The following is a 15089-nucleotide window of genomic DNA, read 5'->3' on the forward strand; positions in this document are numbered from 1 at the left end:
ACTCATCCCTTAAACAAACAAACAAACAAATAAAACAAATGGGCGGTAGGCAAGCCTATAGGGCATCTTCTTAATTAGTGATTGATGGGTGAGGGCCCAGCCCATGGTGGGTGGTGCCATCCCTGGGCTGGTGGTTCTGGGTTCTAGAAGAAAGCAAGCCATGAGGAGCAGCAAGTCAGTAAGCAAACTCCTCCATGGCCTCTGCATCAGCTCCTGCCTCCAGCTTTCTGCTCTGAGATTCTGTCCTGACTTCCTTCAGCAATGGACTACATTGTGGAAGTGTAAGCCAAATAAAACCCTTCCTCCCCAACTTGCTCTTTGGTGGTGGTGTTTCACTGCAGCAACAGAAGCCGTTACTAGGACACTGGGTGTCACTGAATAGCAGATTCTGGTCGGCCCTTTGTTCCACGCCCAGGTTAGCCAGGAAGCAAAGCTGCAGTTCTAGAGAAGCAGTGCAGCCCCACCTTCACCCTCCCACTGTTTCTGGGGTGGGAGGGGGTGGAGCGTGGATTGGGGACAAGGACGACCCTGACAACTCAGCCATCCTTGGAGTGAAGGTCAGGGGATCACTGCTGACGTTGTAAGAGGGCACTCAGCTAGCCTGCAGCATCCGAGCAGAAATGCTGCCTTTGGTGTGCGTCTTCTTCCATCTCGCAGACTCCGAGTGTGAGTCTTCTGCTCCTGGGAAGCTTCGGTTTGTGCGTTTGCAGTGCTTTTTCACTGACGCCGAAGCTGGAATCTGGCTTTCTTTCAACCATCATGATTAGGTGTAACAAGATGTCTTCTCATGGGAGTCCCTGTACAGTGTGGGACCGAAGAACTTACTCTCCGCAGTGATGAGAATATCGCATGCTTCTCATAATGAAAAACTTGAACTTAACCCACACTTCGTTAATTCATTTGGGTTTGGGTTTCAACTACAAATTATGGTAACAACAATGAAAGTACAAAATACTTTTTCCTCATGCAGGCTTTGTGACAAGTTGGGCAACCACAACAGCGATTTAACTTGAGTAGTTTCGTCAGTCCCTGTAAAACAAAGTCCAGCTATCAGTCACTTCCCTTTCTTTTGTTTTATAGCCCATGGCTACTTTCAATCTGTTAACTGACTCTTGATTTGTGTATTCAGGACATTTCATATAAAAGCAATTATACAACACACTGACTTCTGTGCCTTTCTTCTTGGCCTCAGAATGGTGTTTGTCCGTCCATGTTATGCCATGTATCAAGACTCCATTCTTTTCTATGGCTGAAGAAAATGTCAGCATATAAATGAATTTCATTGTTTATTCAGTTTGGATGGATTTTTGTGTGGTTTTTGTGCTGGGTCATTCGACAGTGGAGCAGTGGACATTTTTGTACATGGGTTTTTGTGGATTTATGTTTTGTTTTGGTTTGGTTTTTCGAGACAGGGTTTCTCTATGGCTTTGGAGCCTGTCCTGGAACTAGCTCTGTAGACCAGGCTGGTCTCGAACTCACAGAGATCCACCTGCCTCTGCCTCCCGAGTGCTGGGATTAAAGGCGTGCGCCACCATCGCCCGGCAGATCTATGTTTTTATTCTCCTGGGTCTACCAAAGAGTGCCACATGGTACCTTACATTTTAACTTCCTGAAGAATGGCCAGTGTGTTTCCCAAAGCAGCTATGCCATCTTAGATGCCCCTCCATCAATGGGTTCCAATTTTACCATATCCTCAGCAACACTTTCTTTAAAGTATTATAATTACAGCTACTCTAGTGGGTGTGGAGTGCTAACTCTGTGAGTTTCTGACTTGTATGACCTGGGTGGTTACTGACATAGGGCTCCTTTTTGTGTAATTATTGGCTATTTCTGTTTCTGCTTTGCAGAACTGTGAGGTCCAACACCTTTGCCAGCTTAGAACTTGACTATTTGTCTTTTTATTGCGAAAGTATAATAGTTGCTCTTGTATGCCGAGGCCTCATCCATCCCCTATGAGACACACGCTCTGCACATGTTTTCTTCCACTCCACGGCTGCCCTTCCTTCTGCCTTCTTTTTGAGGCAGGGTCTCACCATGGAGTTGAGGCTGACCTCAACCCTGTGATCCTCCTACAAGTCTTTTTTGTTTGTTTGTTTGTTTGTTTGTTTTTTAGTTTTTCGAGACAGGGTTTCTCTGTGGCTTTGGAGCCTGTCCTGGAACTAGCTCTTGTAGACCAGGCTGGTCTCAAACTCGCAGAGATCCACCTGCCTCTGCCTCCCGAGTGCTGGGATTAAAGGTGTGTGCCACCCACCGCCCGGCTCCTCCTATAAATCTTTCAAGCAGAAAGGGCATCCAAGGTGGGGAGAGGAGAGTGCAGAGGACAGAATGCCATACCAAAGCTAAGGCTTCCTTGCTACCTTTCAGGTACCTGCAGCATGGCTGGCTCAGAGCTACATCATCAGCATTTGGATTGGTCAAGACTTAGGGGAGAGAAGCTGGCTGGGCCAGCAATATCTCTAGAACAGTTTTGCAGACAATAGTTTGGGGTCATCAAGATGCTAGAAGCCCCAGAGGTGGATGTGCAGAGAGGGTCTGGAGGCCTGGGAAGGAGACAACCAGCTCTGCCTGCGGAAGACAAAGAAGAGCTCCATAGTGTTGTGTCCACAGGAGGGGAGCTGCAGGGATGCAGACCCTGGCTGCCCTGAGCACACAGTGGTGGCTTCCTGGGTGGGGAGAGACAGAATGTACCAGCAGGAAAAAGAAAGGTAGAGTCCAGCCAGGAAGGACTGTGAGTCAGAGGGTCCCACCCTACCCCCAAGGCAGCCATGCAGGGCGAGATGGTTCAGAGCAAGGAATATGGGAGAAGAAGCATAGCATTGTGGGCAGAGACATAGAGTTTATCATTCCAAGAAGCAATTTGGATTAATAAAGGGACCTGGCATTGAAAATGTTTCAGTTGAACACCAAGCCCCTGCTCAGGAAGCTGATATTCCTCTGGGTATCTGGTAGAGTCTTCTTCCAGGAAGTTACTTCTGAGAAACTCTCCCAACACTGCCCCTCAGCCTCTCTGCCTTGGAATGGGAAGGACAGGTGGTTCAGACATTTCCTCCGCTGTCTACTTTGTGTCTCCTTATGACCCTCCTTCTAAGGTAGAAACTTCAGTCACACTCAGAGAATCAGGTCACCACCCGTTCTGGTCAGCCCAACTCTACTTTCTACTCCTTTCTTGCTTAGGGAGTTCACAAATCCCACAGCATCTTACTACCATTAGAGGCAATCCCAGAGATGGCCGAGCGGAGAAATGAAGGAAGTTGGGTGAGCAGCATCTCATGGACTGCTCAGAACTTTAAGAATGTCTTACTCGCCTATTCTGAACACGCCCTACCTGAATACCTCTTGTTCTATGAAACAGGAGATCTTGTTATAACAGAAAAACAAATTCCTTTCCCAGCTGAGACTACTTACTACATAAATGGGTGTTTCTGACCTTTACTCAAGAATATTTTCATACTGGATTTACAGCTATGTTCTGACATTGCCAAGCTCTGGGGCTCAGGACAGAAAGGAAGTATGCTGTGTGTGTTATATTGAAGCACGAGTAATAACAACTCAGGGAGAGAAATTGGGGTTCAACCTAAAGATCCAAAAAGCAAAACAGCCAGCCACTGGCTCTTACCTCGACCTCAGTCCAAAATGGTGATCCTGACTCCAGGAATCTCAGAATGAGACCGTGTCTGAGAGCTGTCTCCTCCCATTTTATAATCCTCTCTAGTTCTGGGATTAAAGTCATGCACTGCCTGGTTTCTATGACAACTAGTGTGGCTACTGGGATTAAAGGTGTGTGTTACTATTGCCTGGCCTGTAAGGCTGACCAGTGGGGCTCTTTTAGTGTCCCAGTACCCAGGCAAGCTTTATTTATTAAAATGCAATTGAAATGCCATTACAGTGTGGTATGTGTATAGTATGTGTGTGTGCGTGTGTGATATGTGTATGTGTAGTGTGTATAGTGTGTGTGCACGCATGTGCATGCCCCATGTCTCCTTGAGAAGCAGCCAGGTCTGATCACAGAAAGACTTCCTTATAACTCACTTCATGCAACGCCATCCCTGCTTAAGAATCACCCTGGCATGGTGAGGCCCCCATTATACTTTGCCTGCTTTGCAAGCTCTGTCAATAAAGTTCTTTTCCTCTCCTGTCTAGCAGACACAGATTCACGACAACTAAGACTGTTGCATCTCTAGATTAAGCCACCTACCATGAAGTACAGGCAGTTCAGTGAGAGTTTCCTGAGGCAAAGACTTTATCACTGGCCTACCCAAAGGTTAGAGAAGAAAGGACTTAGGAATGACCCCGTGAGAAATGACAGGATGAGAAGGTAAGTGTGTCAGTTTAGCGTCATAAGGGAGAGGAACTGCCTTTTGATACTTGAGCATTTTTTATTTTTTTTATTTTTTTATTTTTTTTTTTTGAGCATTTTTTAAAAGAGTGTTATGCACAGCAGGGCTGTGGTGGTGTGGTGTGGTGCACACCTTTAGTCCCAACACTTGGGAGGCAGGGGCAGGTATCTCTTGAGTTCAAGGCCAGCCTGCTCTACGGGAGTGAGTTTCAGGACAGCCGGGGTTATCCAGAGAATCCTCTTAGTAAAAAGGAAGGAAGGAAAGCAGGAAAGAAGGACGGACAGTACAAGAGTAGGTTAAGGTCATCTTCTGTTCTGTTTTGTTTTGTTTTGAGACAGTTTCTCTGTGTAACAGTTATGTCTGTCTTGCAACCCACTCTGTAGACCAGGCTGGCAGATCCGCCTGTTTCTGCCTCCTCAGTGCTGGGATTCCAGGCATTTGCCACCACTGCCCGGTGGGTTAAGGTCATCTTTGGCATCCTTGTAACATTACTCTAGAGTTACCAGCAGAACCTTAAACTTCCGCTCAGGTGACATTTGAAGCAGGAACTCAGCCATTGCAGCTCCCATCTCCAATGCTTTTGATCCTGGCCTTGGACACTCTATTCTGGTCGTAAGCCAGGCCCAGGGCAGCCATGCAGTCGATGAAGAATGTCGTGAAGTTGACGTGCCAGCGGTACTCACTGGCAGAGTAGTCGTAGGGGAAGGCGTGGTGGTAGTTGTGGAAGCCCTCGCCTGGAAGAGAAGCACAGGGAGCAGTTAGGGGGCCCAGTGACTGCTGCCTCCTGATCTTAGCACACCTCTTACCTAGAAGGTGCCTTGAACCTCAGAGAACTATGCTGCTGTTAACTGAATAGATGACCCTGTGTCTTCCTTCTATCCTGAGGAAATAAAGCGACCTCAGAGGCATCGTAATATTGAGTGATCTCACTTACTGATGATGTGTGGAGGATTTAGGGGAAGGATGTTTCTCTTGTGATAAATGGATGAGGGAAGATGATTCTACTGGGGAAAACCAGAGCAAACATAAATTCTGACCCGAGACCCCACGGGCTCTGTGTCTGTGTGGGGAGGCTCAGGGGTCTGGTGGGGGAGGGGAGGATATGGCTGCTTCTAACAAAGGTAAGCCAGCTCACACTTCCCCACGCTATTGGTGCTTCCTGTTCAGTGTGAGAGATTCCAACAGAAAAGGCAACAGCAGCCAAAAGCCAAAGGAAGAGAGGCCAAGGCCCAGAGTCCCCTCTGCTCCAGGCAGTTCCCTGGGGGCTCTGTCATTCTTTGATTTTAGGGGAGGGAGGGACTAATAATTCAGAACCACTCTGAAAACACTTAGAGATTCCTTCTAACTGTGGATTTCTGGGCATTCCTGAGACGGGCATTCACTTTGAAAAGTCGATACACATTTTTAGGTTCAGGGTAATGACTGTGCCGGATACATGAAAACTTTACAGACCTTCAGCTGTAGGAAGAACCTGCCTTTCTGACGATTCCCTCAATTACAACAGCACTACCGTCAGCTTTAGCATAGAAAACAACTAGTAAGAGAAGTGAGAAGTGAGGAACCCCAGATAGTTAGGGGTGATATGAACCAGAGGCAGGGAAAGGGATTTTGGATCCGAAAAGGCTTCTGACAGGGCTCCTGGTGTTTAAGAATTCTATCTGCATGCCCCGTCGTCCACAGTGTAGACTTGGCAGGGAGTGGGGGGGATAGGGGGTGGGAGGGTAGGGGGTGGGGGGGAGGGCACCTGGTTAAGGCTGCTGACAGACGATTCTAACTTCTTGATTCGAGGCTTTGAGTGTTAGATTTAAAACAGAATGAGGCAAGGGTTGCATGTAGCAACTGGGGCATCAAAAAAGACGTCTTCGGAGATCAGCTTTCTCAGATAACTCGAGCATATGACAGTGGGGGAGGAAATTCAAGATGCAATGAAACAAACAAAACACAAAAGACTAAAGTGGCAGGAAACAGCTGGAGAAGAACCAAGGGTGAGGTAAGCAGACAAAAGACAAAAGACCAGATAAGAGGTAAAGAAAGAGGCTGGCAGCCACTCTGGACAACAAGTCCCGAGGACATGAACTGAAGAAGCACATTTCCAGTTACAAGACAGAACACAGCTCAGGCCATGCTCGCCTATGAAAATCTAGTATTGTAGAGGGAAAGTGATTTACTTCAGGAGGATCAAAGTAAGAGCATCTTCAGAGGAGGAAGGCACCCGATGGAGAAAGCTGGGGCAGGAAGATGAAGATCCACTCAGAGAGGAGCATTGAGTGAACCCTATCCGAGTCCCTCTGCATTTACATTGCATGATTGAATGCAAGACGCTGAGCTTCACTGCCTGCCTGGTCGACCCTGCTTTTCTATTCATTTGTTTCTTCACCCAAGTGAGAGCCTAGCCAGCCAGAGGGCACAGGGCAATGGCAAACTTAAAAGGATTTGATGTAGGCTAGGTGCAGTGGCTCACACCTTTAATCCCTGCTTTTAGGATGCTCTGACACAAGGAATCTCTGTTAGTTCAAGGCCACTTTGGTCTAAATGGCAAACTCCAAGACAGTCAGGAAGCCCTGTTTAAAAAGTGGCTTGGTTCACATGGCATTTGGAGATCGTTTTGGCACCTGATGTTTTTCACCGTTTCTTTTTTTTTTTTTTTTTTTTTTTGGTTTTTTTCGAGACAGGGTTTCTCTGTGGTTTTGGAGCCTGTCCTGGAACTAGCTCTTGTAGACCAGGCTGGTTTCGAACTCACAGAGATCCGCCTGCCTCTGCCTCCCGAGTGCTGGGATTAAAGGCGTGCGCCACCACCGCCCGGCTTCACCGTTTCTTTTTTATAGTAGGCATGTTGCCTGACTTTCATATGGGTTTCTTATATAATACCTAATTGGTTTAGCTTTTTGATGTTCTATTTATTTATTTTTATTATGTATACAATGTTCTGTCTGTGTGTATGCCTGCAGGCCAGAAGAGGGCACCAGACCTCATTCCAGATGGTTGTGAGCCACAATGTGGTTGCTGGGAATTGAACTCAGGACCTTTGGAAGAGCAGGCAATGCTCTTAACCGCTGAGCCATCTCCCCAGCCCGATGTTCTTTATTTTTGAGACAGGGTCTTACTATGTAGCTCTGACTGGCCTGTAACTTGCTATGTAGACCAGACTGGCTTTGTACTCAGCTAATAAACTCTAGTTTTAGACAGAAGAAGACACAAATTATCATGGAAAATAAATTTAGGAGCCACATATGCTGGCTCATACCTGCAATTACAGTCTTTTGGAGGCTGAGGCAGGGATACTGTCGCAACTCTGACGCCAATCTGGGCTACAAAGTGGGTTCCAGGTCAGCCTGGGTTACAGAGTAAGATCCTGACTTAAAACAAACAAACCTGGTCAGGTGGTGGTGATGCACATCTTTAATCCTAGCATTTCGGAGGCAGAGGCAGGTGGATCTCTGTGAGTTTGAGACCAGCCTGGTCTACAGACTAAGTTCTAGGACAGCTAGGGCTGTTATACAGAGAAACTCTGTCTCAAAAAACAACCAAATCTTCTCTGGTCTTTCAGAGGGCAGAGCATCCTGACTAGCAGACTGATGGATGCACTCATGCTGTAGACAGCTGCTTTCCTCAGAGCTCCCACTGAAGTCGGCACAGTCTCTCAGGCTCCAGTGTTCTTGTTATGAGGGCGATACCCGTAAAGGCGGGCAGCTCTGTTCCCCAGCCAGGTGGCACTGAGCACCAAGGCACAGCTCAGTAAAGCGGCAACAGAAAAGCTGTGTAGAAAAGTTTCACCCCAGCAATACCAGGGCACCAGTGTGGGCAGGACGAGGAACATGAGCAGGAGGCCGGGCTCGTAGTACCTACAAGGAGAGAGCACATGCCGAGTATGGAGAGAGGACTCTCACAGCCACGGGAAGCATCCACTCCTGCAGCGTACCTGCGCTTTTCCTCCTACCTCTAGAGTATGGGGGAAGGACGAGGGCTGAAACCATCAGGACAGAGTGGGGTAGACATCTGTTAAAAACATGGATATATATATATATATATATATATATATATATATATATATATAGTTTTTGTTTTTCGAGACAGGGTTTCCCTGTGTAACAGTTCTAGTTGTTCTGGAACTAGCTCTTGCAGACGAGGCTGGCCTCGAACTCACAGAGATCTGCCTGCCTCTTGCCTCTGCCTCCCGAGTGCTGGGATTAAAGGCATGCACCACCACCACCCAGCCTTATATAATTATTCATTTATTTATTTATTTATTTATTTATTTATTTATTATGTATACAATATTCTGTCTGTGTGTATCTCTGCATGCCAGAAGAGGGCACCAGACCTCATTACAGATGGTTGTGACCCACCATGTGGTTGCTGGGAATTGAACTCAGGACCTTTGGAAGGGCAGGCAATGCTCTTAACCACTGAGCCATCCCCCCCCCCCCCATATAAATTTTTAAATGAGGCAATGTGGACACATTTAAGGACTCTCCTAGGATCCCACCACTAGAGGCCAGTGTGTCAAGTCCAGGACTGCCTGTCTTCTGACAAGAAAGTCATTATTCTTTTCCTCAGAAGCACAAAACTATGTTCATCAGACAGATGAGGGCTAAATCACAACCTCAGCCTCCAAGATCTGTTGCCTGGGTTCTTGTCCATCTGCCTTTGAGTTCCTTTCCCCCTCTGTATAGCCCTGGTTATCCTGAAACTCACTCTGTAGACCAGGCTGGCCTTGAACTCACAGAGATCCACTTGTCTTTGCCTCCCAAATGCTGGGATTAATATTTTGTATATTCTCTCTTGTATAATGATTATTTAATACTACTTGCTTTGTCTCTCAACCTCAACAGACTATACGTTCCTTGAGGGAAAAGACTCGGCTGTATTCATTTTTATGTTTATGCCTATCTAGTTAGTGATAGTAGATCAAATTGTATTTAATTGCATTCAGGAAAATTGCTCAAAGGGCGTGGAGCTGAACAAAACGGTAAAGTATCGTTATGGCCTCTGAGCCATTAAAATGGGTCTTTTTTTTTTTTTTTTTTTTTTTTTTTTTTTTTTTTTTATATTGTCTTTTCTTTTTTTAATATTTATTTATTTATTATGTATACAATATTCTGTCTGTATGCCTGAAGGCCAGAAGAGGGCGCCAGACCTCTTTACAGATGGTTGTGAGCCACCATGTGGTTGCTGGGAATTGAACTCAGGACCTCTGGAAGAGCAGGCAATGCTCTTAACCACTGAGCCATCTCTCCAGCCCTAAAATGGGTCTTGAACGTACAATCTCTCAGCTTTTATTTATACATTAAATAAGAGGAAAGGTGGGGCCTCTAAACCGCAGGTGTTCTGCACCCCATGCCCCCTTCACTCACCTCCTCTGGAACATGACCAGCTTCTCGGCTTTTAGGTCAGACATGTCCAGTTTTCTGCCCTTCTCTTTGACGGCCGGGTGTTTGCGCACGAGCAGCCAGCCCATGTGAGAGAAGAAAAAGCCACGCCGGGAATTGTGAGGGTCAGCGTGTGTTTCTGTGAACTTGTGGTAGGCGCGGTGATCTCGGACCCATTCATACACGTCATTCTGAGGGAACAGGAAAGAGAACCCCCTTACTGAGAAAAGAAGCCCTTCTGGGGGAATGCAAGGGCCTAGGTGTGTGCCAGGAACTGGAACTCAGAGATTCCCAGGACTGTCTCCCAAGGGCCTTGTGGAACCCTTCTGCACACTTGCCCCTGAGAAAAACTTATAGTTTCAGACTCAGGATATAGCACTGTTGCTTCCTGAGAGACTGCGGTAGGAAGAAGGCAGATGGGTCCCTGCCCTCAGTTTCACTGGCAAAGAACAGCAGTTCTTCAAGCAAAGAATGTTGGACAGGATCCTAATGGACAGCCTAATCCTTGAAGACGGGGACTAAGAAGCAGGTGGCCTTGGGGTCTGGAGTGCTGGTCGGTCTATGACTACAGATGGGGGAAGCTCTATGTTGATACTTTCACAATGACAGGTTACTCAACTAGTAATAAGAGCAGCATGTAAGTTATGAGCTTGGGCACATTTCTTAAGGACCTCTTATGCGGGACTCTTTCTAACCCTTCAATTATGCACCAATAATACCACCCTCTTCCCTATTGCCCACAGAGAGCAGGAGGGTTCAGGGTGTAAACCACCAGGACAGAGATGATCGTACACACAGGTTGGGAATCTCCAATATTACATGCAACAAAAGAAATGAATTTTGTTTTCTGTTTTCTTCTTATCCTACTATGAGCCCCACTTTGATACCCTCTCCCCAGAAGACGAGCTATCTGGTGCCAGTTGCTGTCACCTAATCCCAGTGAAGTCTCCTTTCTCTAATTCCCTTCCTTCTGTCTCATACACTTGTGCCTCGAAGACCTCAGGAGCTGACTTAGCCAGCACGGCAGCCGCAGGTGCTATCCGAACACTGCTCGATCAAACTACTTATTAACACAATTTCCCCACCTGAAATGAGGGATAATAACAGTCCCCACCTCTGAAGACATCCTGAAGACTTAATGAGTGTATCTGTGCCAAATGCGAGCACAGTGCCTGCCACAGAGACCCTGCCATTAGAAATGTTTCCATTTGCTATCTGAAACAAGAGTTCTTGGGGCTGTAACACTTCGTTCTCATTCCCATCGTGGTGGAATCCTAAGGCAGGCATCACAAAGGGTAAGTTCAATGTAGGAGACCAGGGCCAGCGCCTAACTGATGCAGGATGGCCTTTTATACTGAAGGACCAAATCAGCCATACTGTGTGAAAGCATAGGAACTTGGTCAAAAATGACTCAGTAGTAACTAGAGACCCTCTCCTCCCGTCTCCCTAGCCAGAGACTCGGAAGTACCTCATGCTCTCTGGGCCTCAGAACACTTTAGATGGCCACAGAAGACTGGGGGAGGCAATGGCTGCCCCTGCTGCCTGCTCTCAGGGTGCTGATTCCCTCTGGTCTGCCCTGGGCCATCAGTAGAAGTGATGCAGAGAGTGGAGCAGGTGCAGACGTTCACTGGACAGCCATGGTGTTGGCCAGGATGAGGAAGAACCTCAGCACAGCCATGCTTTATAGGTTCGGTGGCTTCACAGGCGAAGAGTCTTGGCTGTGAAGCCCAGGCCAGTAGACACATGAGACACACACACTGCAGGGAGAGACAGTGGAGATGACCAACAGGAAAGCGCCTCTGCTGAGAACGTTAGGACACCTTTCCGAAGCTCCATTGTGTCTTTGTAAGGCTTGGAACGGGGATCTATTTTCTCGTGAATCCTAGGGATGTAAATAGACGCAGGACCCTTCAACACCAAAGCACTAGAGATGAGACACATCCCAAGATGTGGGACATGTAGGCAGGACATTCATGACTTGTGCCGCTCTCGGAACAAAGGAGAGCCAAGCCTTCCCTGATTGGCTGGAGTAGCAGCTCGTGGGCACAGGGACCCACTGTCTTTCTGAAGAACCATAGGAGCCTATGCCGGGGAGCTGCCTACATACCACAAAGGAGGGGTATAAACAAGCACGCGCCATGCCCTCAGCCAGGAGCCAGCTGGAGGCCCAGGGGTTTATTTGCCTCTGTCATATTGGAGTGTTTCTGTCTCAGGACGCTTTGTTCCCTAAGGCTGAAGAGAATACCCTCCCCTCACAGACTGTCCACCTAGAAATGGAGACAAGCTAAGGAGGGCCAGGTATTGAGGATGCAGGTCAGGGAACAGGGTCCCAGCCGTTGTCTTTGTGCTGGAGCATTATTCCAGGCCCCGTGTCCTTTGACCTTCAGCTAACTTTCTCTAAAGTGTTGAAGGCCATCGGCTATGCCCATAGTGCTAAGGACCATAAAAGTGGGTGTTTATGAGCCAGATCAATCTGGACACTGCCAGATTAGAAGGGACCCAAGTGGCAAGGGACACATGTGCAGTGCAGAGCTGGGACGATACAGCAGTCAGTACAATAGCGTATCATCGCTGTAGTAGAAGGGTGACTCTATCAGGTCTACAGCCTCATGTGCACAGAGGCTCAAGCTTTGCAAGGATGTTACTATTCTTACGTTCACTGTATGCCTTGAATGGGTTAGGCACTCCTAGCATGACATCACAGTTTAGGAGGAAAGTGGTTCTTGTTTTTCTAGCCCTACAAGCCCGGCAGAAGTGGAAGCATGGTTCCCAGCTAGGGCTTCTGGCAACAATGTATTCTGGCTCCTACTCTGGCTTGTACTTCCAGACAACAGAGCACCCCAACACTGCCCTGCTTCACTGACTTCAGAGACTACACAGCTCAAGAGACTTGGCATAATCCACGATGGGCAAGGGGACACTGAGTGTAGCCATCTGTCCCTGTGATTGGTAGCACTAACATAAAAGCTGGGACCTTGGTTAAAAAAACAAAAACAAAACAAAAACTATATACAATACTTTAGAGGTCAGCTGGAAACAATGGACCCTCAAAGGCTGCAGAACTTTAAGACTGGAGATCCCACACATTGTATAAATGCCCCTATATTCATCAAAAGCCAAAAATGACAGATTGCAAATGGAAAGATACCAAAAAGAAAGCAAACACAGCCTTGGCTCTGGGGTCATTCCACTCCTGGCACTAGCAACCGACCTGCCAAACACAGTTTGGTCAAGCTCAGAACTGAACCGAATGAGGCCTTTAAGGAGGGCCCAAGTGGAAGGGAATTAAAAGGGGCCGAAACTATTTGAAGACCTCCCTCCTAGCAAGGAAGAGAGAGGGCGTTCATAGCCTACAGAGGAATGCTACCCATGTCTGGGTCCATTATGCTGCAGCTCAAGTTTGGAATTCTCAGAGGAAGAAGAGGACAGACAGTACCCAGCTGCCGCAGCAGGACCACGCTCCATGACCTATGGATAAAGCACCCTGTTATATGTGGGAGTTGGATACCATGTGATGAGAACAAGCTATTCCCGCCCTGAAAACATGCTTTAGGCCACACTGGGACAAGACCCTAAGGAAGGAAATACCCAGCTGCATTTCCCTGAGGAACCTGGAAAAGTTCCAAGACGAAACTCCAGAGTCCAGCTCTCACCACTTAGAAGACCCAAGAGGACTGGGTCAGATGCAGCTAACATCTGGCCAACTAGCCTCTTTTTTACCACTACCCTTCAAGAGAGAGGAGCCAGAAAGAACCCATACCTGACGCCGCTCTAGACAACGTCCCAGCATCCTCCTGAAGAGAACCTGCCAGAGCAAGTGCCTCTGCATGCACACAGGTCCTGCTTGCTCTCCCCGTTCAGGCTTCAGGGGTCACAAGTGACAACACCTGCAGAGCACACCTGTAGATGCCAGGGACAGCACCGCCATCAGCCCAGGCCATGAGCCCCTGAGGGCCTGAGCTAAGACAGGCCAGGGACACACTGTCTCTCTCAGTACAGCAGTCGGTACAGTAGGTTGGGCTCCTCAAGGGTTCTAATGTCTGCCAAAGAACAGTGGTCGGAGACAGGGAAGACGTGCTAGATGGTGTAGCATCCACAGCATCCATCAGTGAGATGAGCAGCATCAGGCTGGATGGGGAATGGAACAGGAGACACTTCTGCAACCTTCCTTCATTCTAAGAACATCTTGACCAGCATACGCTGCATCCTGGAGACCTACATGGAGTAAGGGAGCCAGACACCTGAGCACTTGAGTCGTACTGGAACCCGTTTCCTCTTCCTCCCAGGCAAACCAGCCTTGTCTGGATGGGGGCGAGGTCCAAAGAGTTGTCTGCAAGTTCCCTGGGGAGGACAAGCAGACAAGCAAGAAACCCACACAGAAAAGCTTGCTCAGGGACAGTTGCTGCTTTGTCGCCTGTCTATTCCTCCAAGCCACCACGCATCCACATTAAGGGACTCCCAGAGCTGACAGTCTTGCATCCTGATCCGGTCGATCCCTCGGGAGCCAAAGGGAAAAGGATGGAGACTCCCATACAGGACACGCTGCTGACTTGGCTTAGAGTGGACCTCATTAAGGAGAAGGGAGACACCAAGACACTGGCCCGAGTCAAGGGAGCTGCTCACCGAAGAACCAGGTGTAGAGTTTGCAGGAGGGAATCAGTGTGATCCCATACAGGGCTCCCAAGTGCAGCAGGGCCATGAGGATAATGTTTCTCCAGACAGTAGCAGCTTGGGTGGGGGCCCCTCCTCATCCTGGTAGCTGGGGTCAGGTATATTTTCCTTCATCTCAGGGTGGATGTCTTCTCCCCATTGTTGGAGAATCTTTTCTAATTTCTCCCCTTCATTCATCATCCCTAGTAGGCAGCAAGGGAAATCTGTGTTCTCCAATGTAGGTCAGGGAAGAATGGAGTACAAGCATAGTCTGGGCCTCCGTGCCAGGTTAGGTGGGGTTAGCTGCAAGGGATTCCCATGAAACTATGAATCCAACTAGGAACAGACTGCACAATGAAAATAATTCGCTCGATACAACTTAGTCACAGAAGTAGAAAGCAGAGGAAGTCGCGGTATTTACTTCATGCTTTTTATGACTGGAGGAATTATTATTGTTTTCTTTTTTAGATGAGGTCTTGTATTATCTGACCTGCATCTTGGAATCTCACCATCCTAGCCTCCCGAGCATTGGGATTTCAGATGAGTGCCACTGGGGTCTGCACCAATATTTATGATAATTTCCAGGAATGTCATGAAATAACTCAAGCCTGGAGTGGCTGGCTATACCTGTAATCTCTCTACTCTGGAGCCAGAGACAGAGTGACCATGAGCTCACAGTCAGGACGGCCTAGATGTTGTGGCTCCTGGCCAATCTGAACTATGGGATGGGATG

The 15089-nt window shown here is 47.9% G+C and overlaps 1 protein-coding gene across 1 annotated transcript in view; it reads right to left on the minus strand.

The window, feature by feature from the left end:
* LOC130879261 (stearoyl-CoA desaturase 2-like) overlaps positions 1-14405 on the minus strand; it is a 34944-nt gene extending 20539 nt beyond the window's left edge. Inside the window, exons 1-5 of the mRNA XM_057777565.1 lie at positions 14330-14405; positions 13926-14047; positions 9692-9897; positions 8112-8179; positions 4898-5071 (exon numbers count right to left, since the gene is read on the minus strand). Of these exons, the coding sequence (XP_057633548.1) occupies positions 4898-5071; positions 8112-8179; positions 9692-9897; positions 13926-14047; positions 14330-14405 (646 nt within the window). The remainder of the gene's footprint in view (positions 1-4897; positions 5072-8111; positions 8180-9691; positions 9898-13925; positions 14048-14329) is intronic.
* Positions 14406-15089: the final 684 nt, after the last annotated feature.

Source organism: Chionomys nivalis, chromosome 8, assembly GCF_950005125.1.
Source record: "Chionomys nivalis chromosome 8, mChiNiv1.1, whole genome shotgun sequence".
Taxonomy (NCBI): domain Eukaryota; kingdom Metazoa; phylum Chordata; class Mammalia; order Rodentia; family Cricetidae; genus Chionomys; species Chionomys nivalis.